This window comes from Cynocephalus volans, chromosome 3 (assembly GCF_027409185.1).
Source record: "Cynocephalus volans isolate mCynVol1 chromosome 3, mCynVol1.pri, whole genome shotgun sequence".
In the NCBI taxonomy this organism is placed as follows: domain Eukaryota; kingdom Metazoa; phylum Chordata; class Mammalia; order Dermoptera; family Cynocephalidae; genus Cynocephalus; species Cynocephalus volans.
In genome coordinates, this window is record NC_084462.1 from 22,677,992 (window position 1) to 22,697,126 (window position 19,135).

Here is a 19,135-nt window from a genome sequence, read left to right on the forward strand (position 1 = left end):
CTTCTTGTGTGAATAAACTCCAGTGGTTGGCAGACCATCTGCATAGTAGCTGTGTCGTCTAGCCGCTTTTGCAGCAGCCATGGTTATTGTGGTGGCTGTGGTGGGCCACCCATGTGGAGGTGCTGTTTTTGGCATGCTCCTTGGCACTGGCGGTGTGCCTGGTTGTGGGGTGTGTTTGGTCTCCTTCTCCATGCCTCTGGTCCCTGGGCAGGCCCCAAGGTGCTGGCGCCATTTGCCTGGTTGTGGGAGGAGGATCTGGTCCCCTTCTCCACACTTCGGGTACCCAGGTGGGCCCCGAGGTGCTGGCATTTTATGCCTGTGTGGGAAGAGGGTCCAGTCCCCTTCCACATGCCTCTGAGCCAGGCGGGCCCCGAGGTGCTGGCACGGTGTCCCTGGTTGTGGGAGAGAGGTTCAGCAGTCCCCTTCTCCTTGCCCCAGGTCCCTGGATGGGCCCGAGTTGCTGGCATGTTGTGCCTGGTTGTGGGAGAGAGGTCCAGTCCCCTTCTCCATGCCTTGGGTCCCTGTGCAGGCCCTGAAGCTCTGGCGCAGTGTGCCTGGTTGTGGGAGAGAGGACCATTCCCCTTCTCCTTGCCCCAGGTCTCTGGGTGGGCTCTGAAGTGCTGGCATGTTGTGCCTGGTTGTGGGAGGATGGTCTGGTCCACAACTCCATACCCTGGGTCCCTGGGTGAGCCCCAAGGTGCTGACTCGGTGTGCCTGGTTGTGGGAGAGAGGTCCGGTCCCCTTCTCCTTGCCTCGGGTCCCTGGGCAGGCCCCAAGGTGCTGGCATAGTGTGCCTGGTTCTGGGAGGGGGATCCAGTCCCCTTCTCCATGCTTTAGGTCCCCAGGCTGGCCCTGAGGCACTGGTGCAGTTTGCCTGGAAGTGGGAGTGGGGTCCGGTCCCCAGATCCAAGCCTCCAGTTCCCAGGCAGGCCCCAAGGTGCTGGTGGGTGTGCCTGGGCCAGAACTAAGTTTTTGTCCTTTGCTTCTAACACGGGGGAACTTCCTGTGGGAACCAGTACTTGAGCTGTGTGGTTGTTTAAATTGCTACTTTGCTGCTGTTTCCCTAGGGAAGGCTTTTTGTGCAGCTCAGGGTTTAATGGTTGACCTTATAGGTACTTACGGCTCTCCGGAGACCTGGTGGATCTGTGTTCTGTAGAATCTCTGATCTGGGCCTGAGTTTTTCATCAAACTGCACCATGTGCAATTCTGCATTCCTGACCAGTCTCCTCTGAGTGGTCCTGTGCTGACTGGGGTGCAGATCAGCTGTCCTTGCTGAGTCCCAGTGTTCTCCTGGTGGGCACGTCTCCCCCACCGCCCATGCTGCAAACACTTCCCATGGGACGGGCCCTGCGCTGGTCCATTGTGATGACTCACCAGCCTCTGAGTGGCTCCATTTTTTCAGTTGTTCTGGCTCCTCGCTCCTGCGTGGGACCATGGGAACCCTAATAGTGGTCTTGCTGTCCTGGGGTCCGCCAAGGCCCTCTTCTCTCCTGCCACCTCCAAGTAACTCCATCTGAAGGGCACAGCTGTGGCTTCTGCCGGCTCCTGCTCCATGTGCTCAGCAGCTCGAGCCTTAAAGCAGCCACGGCCCGAAATGCTCAGAGCAGCTTTTTCTTTCTCTCGTAGTTTCTCCGGGCTTCATGAACTCTGTAGGTCTCTCCTCCTCTTCCCCTGAGCTCCAGAGGCCCCAGCTTGGCTGATGTTGCATTTTTAAAGTTGTGAATTTGGTTGATTTGTGGGAGAGAGTGATGCTGTGGTCCATCTATTCTGCCATCTTGATTGGATCCTCTGAACACATTTAAATTATACAATGACCCTGAGAGGTAAGTGCTGCTATCCTCATTTTACAAATCAGTAAACTGATGTATGGGTTAGGTGATGTGTCCAAGGTCAAGTTACAAAACCAAGACTTGATCCCAGGTCTTAGCTTTCAAAAATGTCATCTTGCCTCTTAGAGCACAGACATGGAAAAAAATCTGTACACACAAAATATGTACACATATATCTGTATATGATCAGGTAAAATACAGAAGGGAGCTATTAATGTAGTTACCTGAGCTTATGTTGGTGGAAGGAAGGATAAAGGAACAAACTAGAAAGTGTCAAAAGAGCATGCTTATAAAAACGTTATCAAAATAGTAGACAGGGGAGTTATTGGGACACAGATAGGTATAACTGACTTAAGGCCCCGAATATCTAGTGATAATACTGAGATCAAAACCTGAAAATATCATGATTTGACAGAAGCAACCCTGACAAGCTAGACACACGTTCCCTGACCTGCAGTGTGACATCCCCCCCCAGACAGCAAAGCACGGAGCCTACAGACACATTCTGTGTCCTAGCAACTGCCAAGGTGGAAAATAAAAGCAAATATGACCAGAGTGACATTAATGAAGATGGTGGAGTAGGAAGTACCAGAAATCTCTCTTTCCACCTAGATAGAAATTGAAATGGCAGAATCTGTCTGAGGTGACTATTTTGGAACTTTGGAGAAATTAGAACCCTTGTGTATTGCTGGTAAGAATAAAAATGGTGCAGCTGCTATTGAATACAGTTTGGCAGTTCCTTGAAAAGTTAAACAGTTACCATATGATCCTGCAATTCTATTCCCAGGTATATATCCAAAAGAACTGACAGCAGGGACTCGAACAGACATGAGGGTGCTTCAGTATTTGTACACCCGTGTTCATAGCAGCATTATTCACAATAGCCAAAAGGTAGAACCAGCCAAAGTATATTAGCATTCTCCAGAGAAACAGAACCAATGGGGGTGGGGGTGGTGTGGTGTGTGTGTGTGTGTGTGGGGTGTGTGTGTGTGTGTGGTGTGTGTGTGTGTGTGTGTCAGGGAAGATTGGGGTGGGGGTGGTGTGTGTGTGTGTGTGTGTGTGTGTGTGTGTGTGTGTGTGTGTGTGTGTGTGTGTGTGTGTGTGTGTGTGTGTGTGTGTGTGTGTGTGTGTGTGTGTGTGTGTGTGTGTGTGTGTGTGTGTGTGTGTGTGTGTGTGTGTGTGTGTGTGTGTGTGTGTGTGTGTGTGTGTGTGTGTGTGTGTGTGTGTGTGTGTGTGTGTGTGTGTGTGTGTGTGTGTGTGTGTTGGAGTCCAGAGGCACTCTATAGGCAGATTTCCTTCTTCCTCAGGAGACCTGTCCTTTCTCTTAAGGCCTTCTAATTGGATGAGGCACACCCAAATTATGGAGGGTAATCTGCTTTACTCAATTCTGCTGATTTAAATGTTAATCAAATCTAAAGAATACCTTCACAGCAACATCTAGACCAAAGTTTTCGGACAAAAACTGGGTATCATGGCCTGGTCAAGTAGACACATAAATTTAACCATCACACCAATGATGGTTTTTCTACAATGAAATATTATTTAGCCATAAAAAGGAATGAAATTTTGATACATGCTCCAACAAGGATGAACCTTATGCTAAGTGAAACAAGCCAGACACAGATGGGCAAATATTGTACGATTCCTTTTATATGAGGTACCTAGAATAGGCAAATTCATAGAGGCAGAAAGTAGAATAGGTGGGCTGGCCAGTTAGCTCAGTTGATTTTGGTAACATCAAGGTCAAGGGTTTGGATTCCCATACTCGCCAGCTGCTAAAAAAAAAAAAAAAAAAAAAGTAGACTAGAGAGTATGAAGGGCTGGGGGTAGTGGAAATGCGGAGGTATTGCTAATAGACCAGAGTTTATGTGGGAGATTATGAAAAAGTTTTGCTACAGACAGTGGTGATGTTTATATACAACATTGTGAATGTATTTAATGCCCCTGAATTGTACACTTACCAATGATTAAATTGATAAGTATTATGTATATTTTACCATGACAAAAAAAATGTAAAAAAGGAAAAAAAAAACTCCAAAAAACCCAAACTAACAAATAATGACCAATGTGAGAGGAAATCAACAGATTCTAAACTTTCTCAATCCCACAAATTTTGCTTGATCGAGCACTTTCAACTGACTGTCATATTTTCATTAGTTTCTCCTACAATTGTATCCTTTAAGTTTGCCCTTTTTCCTTACAAGGTCCTTGCCAGTATTTCTTTTTTTTTTTTTTTTTTTTCTTTTAACAGATGACCGATAAAGGGATCTTAACCCTTGACTTGGTGTTGTCGGCACCACGCTCTCCCAAGTGAGCTGACCTGCCGGCCCCCTTGCCAGTATTTCTGATCATTGACTTCTTCCTTGTGGGATCGTAAAGAAAATTGGAATCTCATTTCCAAACCAAAATAACAGACGCCAAAAAATGTAAAGTCATGAGTTTATTGCATATGTAACAAAATGAACCTGACCTCCCGGGTCCAGCCTGCTGTACAATCACTGTTTTGTGTTTCCAGCTGGTTCCATAACCACATTAAATAGAACTAGTATATCTTTAAATACCTTTGATTTTGACATAAAACAGAACATTAGTGTACAACTTCCACAAAATAAATCAGCAATAAAAACAGTGGGAAGAATAACAAGGATAGCAGCAATACTTAAAAACAAGACATTACAAAATAAATTAAAAAATACATTATAAAGTGGTTGAGAAACAAAAATAAACAAATTTTTAAAATTCATACTATGTTTCGGGGAGGCTGCCATGCGGCACACACCTGGCTGCAGACTGGGCGGGGGCGGGGCCTGTTCTCTGCAGAAGGCCGTTCCTGACATCTCAGATCTGAGGACCACCTAACCTGAATTTGGACCATGTGGCTGAGCAAGCTTAGGGTCAAAATTCGATCTAGCGGCAGATTTCCTTTCAGAAGTCAACAGGTGACTGTCACCCCAAGCTTCCCAAGCAGCCTCCGGGCTTCTCCTACTGAAAGCACTGGCAGAGTGTGGTTTGCTACATCCCTGAGTGTCAGCTTACAACCGCTGGTGAGGGCGAGCCTGAAAAGTTGGGCCCCTGAAGCATCTGGGCAAAGAGGTGAGGGGGAACGGGTGGGTCGTCAGGACCACCAAGAGGCGCGACAAATGAGATCGCACATGAATGGGCGTCACTGGGACCCAAAGTGGAGCCATCAGGAACTTTAACCATTTGCTTGCCACACTGTATTCTTTGGGGTGGCTCAAAAGGACTGAACCATTGTATCATTTAAGGTTCTAGAAGTGCAATGCCACTGACACAGATGCCTGTTTGGAAAGAGCACACTGGAGCTCTGGAAAGGTCTGCGACACTCACACAGCTGATGATGGTGCCCGATAGGGGCTGGCAAACCCGTGTGCAAGTGCAAGAAGAGAAGCAGAGACAGGCCTTTATGAGATGTAGCTCGTGTGTCTGCTGGGCTAGCCCGTGGAGGAGCCAGGATGCAGCCCTCTGGATCTTGGTGGAAGTGACACCTGACACACGAGAGGCACAGGGCTGGCGATGCGGCTTCTAAGGATCGTTCCCCACTCCTCCCAACAAGAAGAAGGTAGTTTTAAAGATGTCAAATGTAACATTCCTGCTTCAAAGTCTTTTAAACCACAAGACCCTGGTTGCCTTCCTAATCACTGAAGATTCTCGATGACACCACCCGGAAAATCAGGGGTGCTTCTGACCTCATTTGGGAGGTCACTTCAGTTCTCTGAGGGATGTCTTTCCACCTCCCACAGTTTAGGCTCATGTCAGAGAGAGAGCAGATCTCTCCGGGGGAGGTCTGGAGTTCTCACTTCCTCACTGTTCATGAGAAGATTACAAGGGAAGACTGGACAGAGTCATTGGGGAGCCAGTTTCTAGAATGCTTCTTAGAAAGCATCATGGTGAATGAGATACAGGATAAGCCCAAATGGGGAAGAACTTTTGAAAGAGACTAAGCCTACAATCTGGCCTTAACTTTCTGAATGGATTATAACTCTCCTTCTGCAGCAAATCCCAGTTGGCATCCTTTTCCATCCCAGAACCTCAGTAGCCCAGAAGTATGGTTGTCTCACAGCTCTCGGCACTGGCACCCACCAAACTGGGCAAATCTCTTGTTCAAGGGGAGGGTCTATGACAAGAAATTTGAGCGCTCCCCACATCAAATCACACACTGCTTTTGGGGCAACCAAAAGACCCACTGCAGGATGCAGAAGGGTAAGTATTCCTCCAAACCCGCCAGTCTAAAGGTAACAGCAACAAAAAGAACGGGTAAAAGTCATCCAAAAGGTCCCCCTAATCCATCTCACACCCTCAGCTGGATCCCAGTACTTAATTCAGAAACTTCCACAGCAGTGAAATATCATGCTAATGAATTACCCTGTACTCGCCCCACTCCCAAACAACAACGACAACAAAACCAGACAGAAAAATGTGTTGCTGCTGCTGTTTTTCGCTGGAGTTTAAATATCTGGAATCAAGCCACTTTTGCTAAAATAACATACAGTTTGTACTTTTGTGCAAATTGGAAATGGTGTTAGAAACTTAAAAGAGTGTAGGCTTTACTTTGGCCTTGATCATCATACGAAGACATTTGGGCAAGTGAATTGAGTAGCAATTGTTAGTGTCACCATCTGCTACTGGAGAAAAGGGCCACATGGGTCAGTGTGGAGTCACCCCCTCTCTGCTGTCACGGGTTTAAATTCACATCCTACTTTTTGCAAAACAATAACTTCAGGTGGACTTAGGTCATCAGGGTTATCTGTTCCCCCTCTCCCTTGTAAGCTAGTTTATACCAAGCCAGCAGCTACGATAACAGAATTTTGTTTTGTTAGATTAGCTCTTAGCAGTTACCACGTAATACTTTGTTAATATTCCAAGTGACACAATCAGTGCTCTTCTACATACAACAGTGGCACAGGAGTCACAGCTTTGGGACTGACTGGTTGGATCTGAGGCTGATTTTGGTCTGTTCTTTTATGAGCTCCCTAAGGTGGTATTTTCACTGGAAAAAAAAATCCAAACGGGATAGATAATGCAGCAAAAGGGACTCCTAAAAGGAAAGACCATTTTTTTTCTGTGCAAAACAAATTTTTCAGCCAGGATACCCTGAAAAGAAATACCCCGGGCCTCCAGCAAAAGCTACTTCAATTCCTTTACCTTTCAAAGGGGAAACACATTTTGACTCAAGCTTCCTGTGGTGGCAGAATTCCAAAAAAAATAGTATACAGTTATTTTTCAGTTAGAAATTAATCTGCTACCTAGAACAGGCTGCTAGGATGTAAAATTTGGGGTTTGAGCTCTGGTGAGATATCCGGCAGCTTCTGAACTTGAAAAGGAGCCTCCAGGCTGTTTTGAGAGGGAACAGCTGGTACAGCTACCAGTTCCAGCCCCTCAGTGAGCCGAGCTCAGTCCTGAACTGTGGCTGCTGCTCCTATCGAGAGCACAGGGCAGTGAGCCTTATCTCCAAGTATGCTGCCACCACAGCAGGGTATCCTGTGTGACCGAGGCCAAGGCCTAAACCTGGCTGCATCTGATTGGATGGGTGATGGAAGGGGATGGGAGTACTATGATAAAGGAGGGATTTATGGGTGGGAGCCACCAACAAAGGTCCCTGCCCCCCTCCCTGCCTCCATGAAAGGGAGGGAGACAACCCTTTTCCCTCAGGTTATCTGGAACCCCAGGGCCTCAGGCAGTTCTGCGGGAGGCGCACAGAAGCTATATGCTTTTGGTCTGGTGGTCGTGAGCTAGAATCGGTTGCCTTTGGTTGCTCTTCACTCCACAGCAAACCCACAAGTCTCCTCTACTGCTGTCAGCAGCTTCTCGTAGAGCTTCTCGTAGGACTCATAAGGTGGAATGTCGATCCGATTAAAGCTGGAAAAGGACAAAACAGCAAGAGTCACTGCTGGGGCAATGCAGCCTTAGGACCCACTTCAAGGTCAAGGACAGGCAGGAGTGGAGCGTTTGCAGTGTGGGGGTGGGAAGGAGGGGTGGGGATGGTGGGGCATACAGAAAAATAAATCTTAAGGCATACAAAACCAAAATATAACCAAATTACTACTTACTGCTTATATTAGGACAAAGCTCTCAAATTGTTTGTTGTTTGGCAGAAATTATTTCTCTGTACCAGAAATACCCCCCTTGCAGACCCCTGTCATCCAGACTGGCTGTCAGTCAAGTCATCACTAATTATTTACTGCATGTCTCTCTACTCTTCTGGGACTTGATCTGGGACCAAAATGGGGCCATCTGGAAAATTCCCTGCAAAAGCAAACTATACCTCAAAATTAATAAAATGTCAAATCCCTGAAAGATGAAATGAATATTAAACTTTTGGCTCAGAATTTCCATGGGGAAATTTGCTTCTAGTATTTGTGCAAAGAAAAAGACATCCTTCATGAAGGATGTAAAAAATCAAAAAATACAAAATTGTGACCCAGAGGACATATTGAATTTATAGGGGTTAAGCAATTAAGGATGTTTTTTATCAAGAGTAAGGTTAAATGGTGTGCCACTCTTTTTTTCTAGAGCTTTACTGTCAGAGGATATTTTTAGTATCTGTTTTATTCCAAGCACTAAGCTATTAAGGGACAAAAGCCTTATGAATAGAGAGCAGCTGCTGAGCGTCAACATGGCATGTTCCCGTAACAGATACCACAAGCCACACTCAGGGCAGGGCCTTCATATCCATGACAGTTCTAGGAATAGCTGTATTTCACAGATGTGAAGTTACATAAGTAACTTGCCCCAAATCACATCGTTAGAGGGTGTCCCAGCCAGCATTTGAACCCACATCCTTGGGATCCAAACCAGAAACTTTCCCACATGTCATGTTGCATTTCAGCAACATCTGGAACTGGTTCTCCTGAAGTAGAGGTGGTTGCTCTGCTCCATAAGTGGTTCAGAGACAAAGTTTATGTAAATGATCAGGTTTTTAAACCCTAAAGAAATACTCCACTGTGGATATTAATTTTTAAGTTAAAATTTAGGGAGAAAACATTTTTCAATAGACAAGGTGCCTCTGTCATAGGCAAAACTCTGTGAAGGAAAATGGGGACCCAGAAATGTCAGTCCCAACTAAAAACTGGACAGTTTACCCTACTGATGGGTGCACACCCACACACATATATGCATCAGGACCCACTGAAGACAAGATGAGGCCTGTTGGAGTGGTAGCCCCATGTTGTTGCTGAAACATTGGCAGTAATTAATGACGTATCTCACAACAAACTTGGTTTCCCAAAAGAGACTTCTGATCACCCTCACATGTGGCACACTGCAAACTACTTGTCCCCTTGCACACAAGTGCTACTATATAAGTGACTTTGCATAAATGAAAGGCAGAGACCTACAAGTAAGAAAATAGCTTAAAAAAATAACGTGAATGCCCACATCTTCTGGAGACATGCTCCCCGGACACAGTGACTCCACAACAACAGTCCTTACCACGTATGGGCCTTTGGCAGGTTGTCTGTGTTGGCATCTATTAGGTGGATGGTGAAGAGCCGGGGCCCTGCTGCGCCTGTAGAACCTTACAAGACAACATTCTAGTTAATGCACTTCAGGGATGAAGCCCCGGCGCTTCCCAGCCACACAGCTCCCAGACCACACTCTCAGCCCCAACACCAGGCAGGCTGTTCTGCTACAGGGGCATGGATTCACGTAGCAACACAAGCCTCTGCCGGGATGGCCATCAAGTGACAAACATCAGACAATTTAGACCATCACAGGCAGCAGCGGAAAGACTGGTGAACATGCTCTGAAATACACCCTGACCATGAGCCTGCTCCAGAGCTGATATCTGTAGGTTAAATCTGTTTGTCGCGCCCTTTGGATAGAAGACTCGTCAAGCAATTCTGGGGTGGGGGTGGGGGGACAGGCACTGGGCTCCACTGGGCCCTTCCTTGCTCAGGTCTTTCCAAACCCCACCCTGAATGGGCACCACACTGGCCAGCACCCGCCACTGCCGCTGTAGAGATGGGGACCAACCCAGGCAGCGTCCCCCCTGCTGATTGATGAGGGCTGCAGGACACTGGGAAGGGTGGTTGCAGAGGCTGCTGAGCCTTGTGTTGCTGCTGTTCACTCCTACATATTCACAGACATGCCTTTCAACCTGGGCAACGGCCAGCAATGCCTTTAGAGGCAGCCCTGGAGGCCAGAAGAGATGACAGCAGGCAAGAGACCACCATCTTTCATAGAGGGAAGAAGGTCTCTCGCTATGGCCACTGGGAGATGAGTGCAGCACCCACTGTCACTGGCACCTGGGGCAAGAAGAAGCTGGCTCCTTTGTCTCCAGGCCACTCCCTCCTAGCCCCATCTCCTGGGGAGTTGGGGCAGGCTGTGCCTGGGGTGCTTCTGGGGAGACCTCCTGCTGGGCCCTGGCCACTTGGTGCCTGGCCTGTGTCCCTGTGGTTGGATTCCTTGGAATGGAGGCATCTGCCTCCCGCCCTGCTCTGCAAGCAAGCAGCGTTCACACTCCCTCCCACAGCACGGGCACTCCCTGTACTGGACGGTGACCCTGTCAGGTGGCCCCTCGTCACATCTGCTCTCTTGTCTGGGCTGACCTGCCTGCTAGATACTACACAGGCATTTAGCTGAAGTCCATCTGATTATGGAGGATATCAATAAGATCCTTTTAACAACAGGGACTTTTCCTAAACAGTAAGGAGACTTCCTGTGGAAAAGAAGACAGCTACGTAATGAGAAAAGAAAGATTTGGAGTCACAAAATCTGGACTCCTGCCCTGGCTTACCACTCACCACCCTACTAATTTTCTCTTGGGGAAAAAATAAATCCTACGACCTCAATGAATGTCAGTTTCCTCATATGTGTGGTGGAGAAAATAATACCTGCTCAGTTAGGCTCTCTAGGTTGTTAGGAGAACTGAATGAGAAAGGGCTTTGTAAGTTACCAAGCACCAACAAGCACTAGTAGTCATAATTATTAAGCTGGTCAAGCAGATGGAGGCTCCCATATACAAGGGGGGCTCAGCCTAGAACCCCTTTTTTATTCAGGCAGAAACCCCCTGCAGTGATTCTACAGGCAGAGGTCACTATGGAAAAGGCACAAGTACCCTTATGAGCAAAGCCTAGTGAGACAGAATAAACCTCTGTTCACTCAAAGAGGTTCTTGAAAGTCAGAGTGAATGTTCTGTACTTGTAATATATCTGTACATCTATTAATATTTAAAGTTCGATTAGCTAAATTTCAGTTTATCCCTCACCTTCCTCCTCCCAGCTATCAGCAACAGTCCCTCCAAATCCTAAGTGTAAGAGATGACATACCAGGCTGCCAGCCCTACAGTCACTTTGGGACCGTTCCTAAGGAACTCCGTCCCTTGAGCGATGACATCAGTGGCTTAAAGAGAGTGAGTGTGACATCCTCTTCCTTCAGTGGGTCTTATGGCTAAATAGGGCTTCATCTGCAACTTCTAGTTGTGGGGCCACTACTCTCTACCGGTCTTGGGTAAGCTGGCCTCTCAGAGATGGAAAATGATGGTCCACACCAAATACCTTGAAGGCTGGTCAACCTTTATGAGGTTTCTGGAAGCAGTGAGGAGGTGGAACCCATGTGCCCTGGAGTGGTTCCATGGTCTGTGCTTGGCAAGGACACCACACCTGCCTACAGATGGCACCTGCCAAGTAAGCACCTCCACAGTGCTGAGCATTTGTTACAAGAGAATGTTTATTACATTGGTGTGTAGCAGGTGTTTCAGAAAAACAGCCCAACCAATTCCAGCTCTTCCTGCCCTGGCCTGCTATGGAACACACCCAGCACAGATGCGTAATGGAATAACCCTGCCTCCACGTCAGTCACCTTGCAAAGCCTTGAAGCCTTGGAGAGGAACTCGAGTTGATCCAGTCACAAACTGCAGCAGCCTGGCCCTCCTTTCTTCATCAAAGGTCTCTACTGCTTGCCAGAACCACCTGACGATGTTGCTGTCGGCCACACAGTGTTTCAGCCGAGTATTTGACTTCCAGTCATTCAAGTCTATTTTATCCAGGCCACCTATTATCAGCTGTGAAGGTGTTTATAAAGGCAAGTTATTTCCAAAACGTATAAACCAACGTCATGATGTGCCTCCTAGGTTTCCAGTATACGAATGGAGTTAAAAACTGGGTTTCCAAAGCAAAGACACAGCTGTTTCCAAATAAACAAGACAGATATTTAGACAGGGAGAAAGCTGTTCAGAAACAGCAGGCCCGAAGCACCATGCTTCAATCTTTCTGCTACCTCCAGGATGGTTTTTGACCCCAAGGACTACAGTGCACGCTACTGATGTGATGTTAGCTTATAAGCCAAGTTTGTGTTTTTGCTCTGCATTGGTGAGGTGTGAGTCCACCAAGACTGAACAGAGCTAAACGTGAGTTAAAGCCACATCACAGTGGTCTCTCCAGGACATTCAAGGATGTATGGAATTTAACGTCCAAAGAGAACTCAGCAAGAGTTACGTGGAGTTAGGGCAAATGGAGCATATTTCCAAAACTTCTTTAAGAGTTTGCTCCAGAAATAGTGCTCCACCCAAGGGAGTGCCTCTTGGCTCACAAGCTCTCGGCATCTCACTCCAGGCAGAGAGACTACGAGAACAACTTGAAAGGCTTGAGCGATCTGGCACCAAACAGAGATGGCTAAGGGATGAATGGATCACTGTATTCAAATACATGAAGTATGATTACAGAAGACAAATAACACTTTGTTCTTAGTCTAATAATAGCCAAGATAAAAAGCAAAAAAATTGAAAAAAAAATGAAAAATTCAAAATTCTCATGGGAGAACTGGGTTACATATGAGATAATTTCTTTGATCTGAGATGACTACCCAGGAGAGGGCTATGGAACCTCCACTGTTAGAGATCCTGAAAATGGGAGAAGGCACTAATGCCTTGAACAACTTCCTGAGAATCATCCAAATTCACTGCCGCCCAGTGGACTCCTCGCCTGTTACACACTGGCACAAAACCCGCGACTCCCCTGCTGGCTCCAGCCCTGACTCGTGTCCTTCTGGGAAGCTGACAGACTCCTGGGCCTGTTGGCAGAGTGCAAGCCTCACTCTCCAGCAAGGGTTTAACCAGACAAACACCTGCTGCATCTGAACCCGCAAAGGCCCTGAGTGGACTAAGCACGTCGAGCACATACCTCCAGTTCCTTCTGGTCAAAAGGCTTCAGTAAGTGTTGAGGAATGAGTTCATTGAACCCTTTCTGAAGAGCTAAGAACTGGGCTTCAATTCCTCTCATAAACCTCCAATTTACATACAACCTGTAAGAAAAACTCTCAAGTTGGAAGCCATACCAAATGGATGATGAAAAAAACCTCTTTTCCTCCATTAGCAAGTTCTGATGTCACAGTCCAGCAAACATGTGAACGCAGTGCAGGCAGACCCTGAGAGGGCCCAGCCCCTCCAGCCCTCCCCACTAAATCAAAAACCCCACCAGCTGGAAGTACTTGGCCTTAGTATCAAGTTAAAAATGAGTCAGCATAGGCCCTTATACATTCTATTTCTTTACTAAAAACATCAGTAGGATTTAAATATGACCTGTTACAGCAACTGCCATAATTTAAAGTACATTTGAAAGTAAAATGCAGGGCAGTGTGAGAACTATGCATGTGTCTGAGCATAGACGCGCCCACGTGCTTCTGAACTTCCAGTGCAAGTGACTAGTCCCTTACGTTGATTTACCTCCAGTGAGGGGTGGAAAACAGACCAGGACAGAGGTGACTTCCTTGAGACTGATCACAAGGAACCCTCCAGGCTGCTCGTCTCTCCTGTGCTCACCACCCCTGCATCCAGAGTCAGGATGTCACTTCAAAGTCCTTCTCCCGCTTGGGCTCTGTCCCTTTGACAGGCTGGCCCTGGCCACATCAGGGCCCCTCCAAGCAGAGACCTCACTGCTGCTGCTGAGCCTGATGCCTCAGTTAAAGTGACTCTGGTCACAGGTGCCACCAGGGACAGATAAGCCTCACCCAGTGAAGGAGCTATAACAATCTAAACCCTGCCATGTGCAGGACAGCCCCGGGCAGGTGGCTATTCCCCACAGGTGACCACTGAGGCTCCCCTGGATTTTACCGCACATATTCTTTCTTGTTCTCCTCTGTGACAGGCACATTTCTGCCATTGGGTTTCAGTTCGTGCTGAAGAATCCGCCCGAAAGCATTGTGCTCAACGCAAAAAGTGTGGTCCAGCACGGGGGTGATGTCGTTCTCTCTGTCGAGGTAGGGCACAAGACGATGTCAGTTAGACCTTTGCCACCATGTGGCAATGAACAGAACATTACATGGGGAAATCAGCAGAAAGAGAGACAGCCTTTACTGACAATCACACCCAGAGCTGCAGGAGAGAGAAGAGGACAGCTGCAGGGGGACACGGAACCTGTGCGTAGGCAGAGGGGGCGTTGGTATTGGAAAGAGCTGGGCGCCCACAGCTCTAGTTCCAGATGCCCCTGACTCCTGGCTTTCTCAGCCATAGAGGGAAGGTGATGGGTCGCTCTACCATTCTCTGCATTTATGAGACATGCAACCTAACTGCGCTGTAAGCTGAGTCGGGGAACAGAGAGGAGGGAATCATGAGGAGGTCATTGAGAGGAAGGGAGGCCAACCTGGAGACAGGCGCACCAAGGAAATGCTTCTTCCCCTCTTTGCGCAGCCTTTTCAAGTGCTTCAGTTCGAACAAAAAAGCACTTGAAAGTTAAAACTGCCTCTTTAATTCATCATATTTCTTAAAAACATAGAGTGGAAGATTTTCTACAGGACTAAGGCCCTAACTCCCCCAGATTCCCCACCTGAGGATGGAACACGTGAAACACAGGACACAATCGAGAGGCCCATCTCCCACTCAGATCAGCTTCCCCTGCCCTTGTCAGAGCCTGGATCTTTCATTCCTGTGAACTTGGCTCTTTCACAAGATACCTACAGTTCTTCTTGTCTGCCTACTGCTCTTAAGAGTGCTTAGCATAGTTCGAAAACAAAGGAAACTAAATATTAATTTTGCTTTGATACTTTCTTGGCCCCTCTATAGATTAACTGGAGACAGTAGGGTGTTGTGCACACATGTGTGCGCACACACACACACATGCCTCCCCGAGGCCTGGGGATTAGCCTATCAAGATTTGTGATTATACCACATAATTCAAGGAAACAACAAAAAAACCTAGTCCATGAAGAAAAACTGGCCAAATATCTTGAGGATGGCAATTAAGTATTGTTTGTTAAATCTGCTTTTTTGTTTCCGCTTGTAATACAATTGTTTTATTTCTCTTCTCTAATTTCACATCCATCCCCTAAATACACACGAACACACAGAACAAGTGTAGTGGCACGCACTAAGGCAGGTGACTATATATGAATTTCCAATTAACTGAACGTGAGTCAGTACTTACAGAATCCACACTAAGCTCTTATGTAGTTCTGGGTCCACTGATTCCAAATCGGAGAGCTGGATGGGTTTCCCCAGCAGCTGCTTATAGAAGGGGACTGTGAACCCCCCATTTATGTAGTGTCCGTGGAACACAGCCAGGCCCATGATCCGACCCACGAAGTGGAAATAAGACAAATGGTCCTGTAGGGGGCACCAGAGAACATGAATTCAATAGGAAAATGACCAACCAAGGTGGATATCCGGTGCTTTCTGCAAGCTTCTTGTGAGAACTGTCCCACAGGCAACCAAACACTGACTCAGTTACTCAAGGGTTACACTCACAACCAGATGAAATAAGGCTGCTTGGGTGGTCAAAATTTACAGCATATCTTTTGTATAGATTAGTTGGACAACATTTTGTACGCTCATGGGTCCAACATCTCAAAACTGCGACACAACTTGCAGTAGCCCAGTGCAAAATAAACACGTGGAGCCCCTTCTTCAAAAAATATTGAGAATGTCAATATGGTGACAGCAGAGAATGAAACCAAGCACGGGCCTTTCAGCGCAGGGCCTTGTGCACTGTGCAGACTGCACACCCAGGAAGCAAGCCCGCTTTCCTTCCACTGAGCGCAAAAGAAACGAGACAGGGCTGCCCCCTTCTGCTGCTGCTGCCCTTTCCCAGTCCCCCAGGAAAGAATAAAGGAACACAGAGAAAAATGAGTATGAATGAGCCACGTAAAAGAATCATTCTAAAACCAGAGCAGTTCTGTTTTTATCTGTAGGGAACCTCAAGTTTCTACTTTCAGGTTTGAATGATAATCATCTCAGAAAAGTAGTCAAAACTTTGTTTCCATGTTGGTAAGACTTTTCCACATTTGAATTGTCAAGTATGGTTTGTCCCTGACTTTGCCTCAGTGGCCTTGTGCACAGCACTGATGACGGATGTAGCCCCACAGGGACAGTCCTCCACTGGCCTGCTGCCAACCTTGTACCGGTCACTCAAGCACTGCACGTTTTTCCTCATCTCTAAAGCAAGCGCACTAAAAGTGTCCGCATTAGTGGCCAAAGAAGCCAACTATGGAAATATTCCAATTTTGATTGGAAGGAGGATGGACTTTGTAACCCGCTTCTCAGAATAACACCTTGACAAACACGGTCATCGTATCAGAGTCCTCTCAAATGGCAATTAAATGTCCGCGTGTACAAGTAGCTCAATTTCACTCTCATTCTCCTTGAAAACAACATATCCAATGCTCCCAAGCACTAAAAGTACAGGATTGAAGTCATCCATCTTAATCCAATCCTCATTCAACCTTTCCATGTTTTATGTGCCATAGTCTTCGATTAAGTCTACAATGAATAAACCAAGAATTGAGACTAAAAGTGAAAATCCATCCTAAAAATTGTCTAACTAAATTTCCAACCTCTTTATTCATTAATACTTACAGGGTTAATTGAAGAATCTGGGTTGATTTGTAACATGTAAATATTATCCGTAGAATACTGGAATAGTCCATAATATGGATTCAGCATTTCATGGCACAATAAATAAAGCCACTCCCTAGGAACAAGAGGAAAATATTTTATATGTGCTCACATTTCTAGTTTTAGATCTTAACAAAAGGACTGATTCACTAGGCCCTAGAAGGCCAAAATGAGCCACTGGTAAGGGCGCCTGGCTCAGAGAGGAAGCGATTTGTACAGATTGGGCAAACAAGCTGAACAGAACTCCCAACACCCAGAAGAGCACCCAGAAGCAACTCATGAATACCGAATTATTCCTCACCACAAGATGACCAAAACAACAATAAATCTGCAGCTGAAAAAGGCTGACTAGAATCAGTGTCATCGTAAAAGTCCAGTGTTCGCAGCAGTTTACTTGCCGGCTTTCCTGCACCTCAGCTAAGATTTTCTGATACTTTGCAAAGATCAAAATCACAAGTGATGATGTTAATGATGTGGCATTAACTCACAAAAGTTCAATAAAAAGCAGTATCATCCCATTTTAATAGTAATTAACTTGAGTATTAGAAGTCTGGGACAGGGCTGGCCAGTTGGCTCAGTTGAGGTCACAGGTTTGGATCCCCGGACTGGCCAGCTGTTCACTTCCCCCCCCACACCCAAAAAAGAATTCTGGGTCATTTCCATTTTTTCAATTGCTTATTTCTAATTTTTAAATTTTCTACAGTAAAATGTTTCAAATGAGGAGAAAATATTTCAACGTCTAGGGAAGCAGCAAGGGGATTGTTTAAAAACAACTTTATGCCCTTTGTAAGTTTCTGCTGAATTCTTATTTTTTGCCATAGACATTTTCACTTTCATAACTTAAGAAACTACTTGAAATCTTAAAAATATTAATTCTAAGAGTTATAAAATCTCCATAAGGTACATAAGTATTAGTTATATTTTCTGAATTCCTTTAATGTTTGAATCACTTTTATTATTTAGAAAAACTCTAAAATCAAAAACAGTCAAACAAAAAAAGCCCTTTAAGTAGAAACTGCATGATTCAGGTGCTCTGGTCAGGTGTGATAAGTCCAGGTATGGAGGGACTCTTCCACAAACACCTGTGGCAGTTCTACAAATAGCCTTTTATTCTTTCTATTCAAAACTCCTTTCAAATGGATGAATCTCATTAAGATAACAGCCCTAAATTTTATTCTGAAATGTCTTAATCTTTCAAACAAAAAAGACACAGAAATGAGACAGAATAGGGAAGGATAAGCACAAATGCAAATTATATGTACAAGAAAATTGTGAGAATACACAAAAAATGATCAGACCAGAACAGATAGGTATGGCACTCAAAAGAACAGAAAGGAGCTGCCTGAGGAGATGAGACTCTGGTTCTTATAAAGTCTCCTTACTAGAAAGACAAAATTGCTCAGCTACTGTACTTTAATTCCTCTCCAAGTTTTGGCGTTTGATTTCAGAAGAACCTTTTCCAAAAAAGCCGAGGACCTGCAACCGTCCAGACAGGAAGTGATTAGAACACAAGTAAACATTCTGATGAGCCATGGACAACGTAAAGATGTATTTAGGTATGTTCTGGAAGTGGTAAGGGTAGAGCTACTGAATCAGGCACAAGAGAGAGGACAGAAATGGCTTCAGGACCAAACACTGGGAAGGTCAGTGTAGACTGATTCTCACGGACCAGATAACCAAGACATGCACGCACACACAAGTGAAATACATGTGTAATTTAAATCTCTCTACAGTTCTCTGAGATCAGTATAATCCCATTTAGACAAAGGGAAGACTCCAAGGGGTGAAATAACAATGCAGGACCACACCAGAGGTGGTGGAGCTAGGAGTCAAGCTCTTCCCACTGTGGCATCATCTTAATCAAGGCAGCTACAAAGACTTACCTTCACGTGGAAGATCAGATAACTATGGAAAAGGCAGAAGGAATGTAACTCCTACCAGACCAAACCATGCTATTCACATGCGTGCCTAGGAATACATAACACCAGCCATGCAAAAGAATCATGGTAAATTGAAATAGTTTGAAACATTGAACTCTGGAGACATCTTGAGCCTATGAAAGAAAAATCATAGATAAGAACAGGGAAGTAGTTTGATTTCAATTGTTAGGACAGACATGAATAACTAAGTAGGAAGATTCTCATCTAAAAAAAGCAGGGACAGAAAGCCTAAACCTCTTGCCAGGAAATGGAATTAGTGTTATTAAGGGCAAAAAGAAGTTATATTTTGCCAAAAGGAAGACGGTTTCTAGAATTAAGATTAAAGAGATCAAGGGAGAAACTTGAGATAAGAATTTGTGAATGGTAAAGGTGTGAGGCCCCCTGTCGCGATGGTGGGGCCACTATTACACGTCCTCATAGGGACACGGGTCCTCCCTTGTGGCACCTACAAGAATTGTGGTTTTGTATTTACTTGCATAATTCTTTGAGTAATGCCTGGACCTCATCAGATTGAGAGCACCTTT

At 45.8% G+C, this 19,135-nt stretch overlaps 1 protein-coding gene across 2 annotated transcripts in view; it reads right to left on the minus strand.

Annotated features, from left to right (window-relative positions):
- Window positions 1-7,049: 7,049 nt before the first annotated feature.
- Window positions 7,050-19,135, minus strand: part of SMURF1 (SMAD specific E3 ubiquitin protein ligase 1) — a 104,939-nt gene continuing 92,853 nt past the window's right edge. The window contains exons 12-18 of one of the 2 annotated variants that reach the window (XM_063088898.1): window positions 16,633-16,747; window positions 15,206-15,384; window positions 13,897-14,034; window positions 12,968-13,088; window positions 11,649-11,850; window positions 9,279-9,354; window positions 7,050-7,706 (exon numbers count right to left, since the gene is read on the minus strand). In XM_063088898.1, coding sequence (XP_062944968.1) covers window positions 7,607-7,706; window positions 9,279-9,354; window positions 11,649-11,850; window positions 12,968-13,088; window positions 13,897-14,034; window positions 15,206-15,384; window positions 16,633-16,747 — 931 coding nt within the window. In that variant the 3' untranslated portion in view covers window positions 7,050-7,606. Of the gene's footprint in view, window positions 7,707-9,278; window positions 9,364-11,648; window positions 11,851-12,967; window positions 13,089-13,896; window positions 14,035-15,205; window positions 15,385-16,632; window positions 16,748-19,135 lie in introns of both variants that reach the window. The other variant, XM_063088897.1, reaches the window with a different exon arrangement.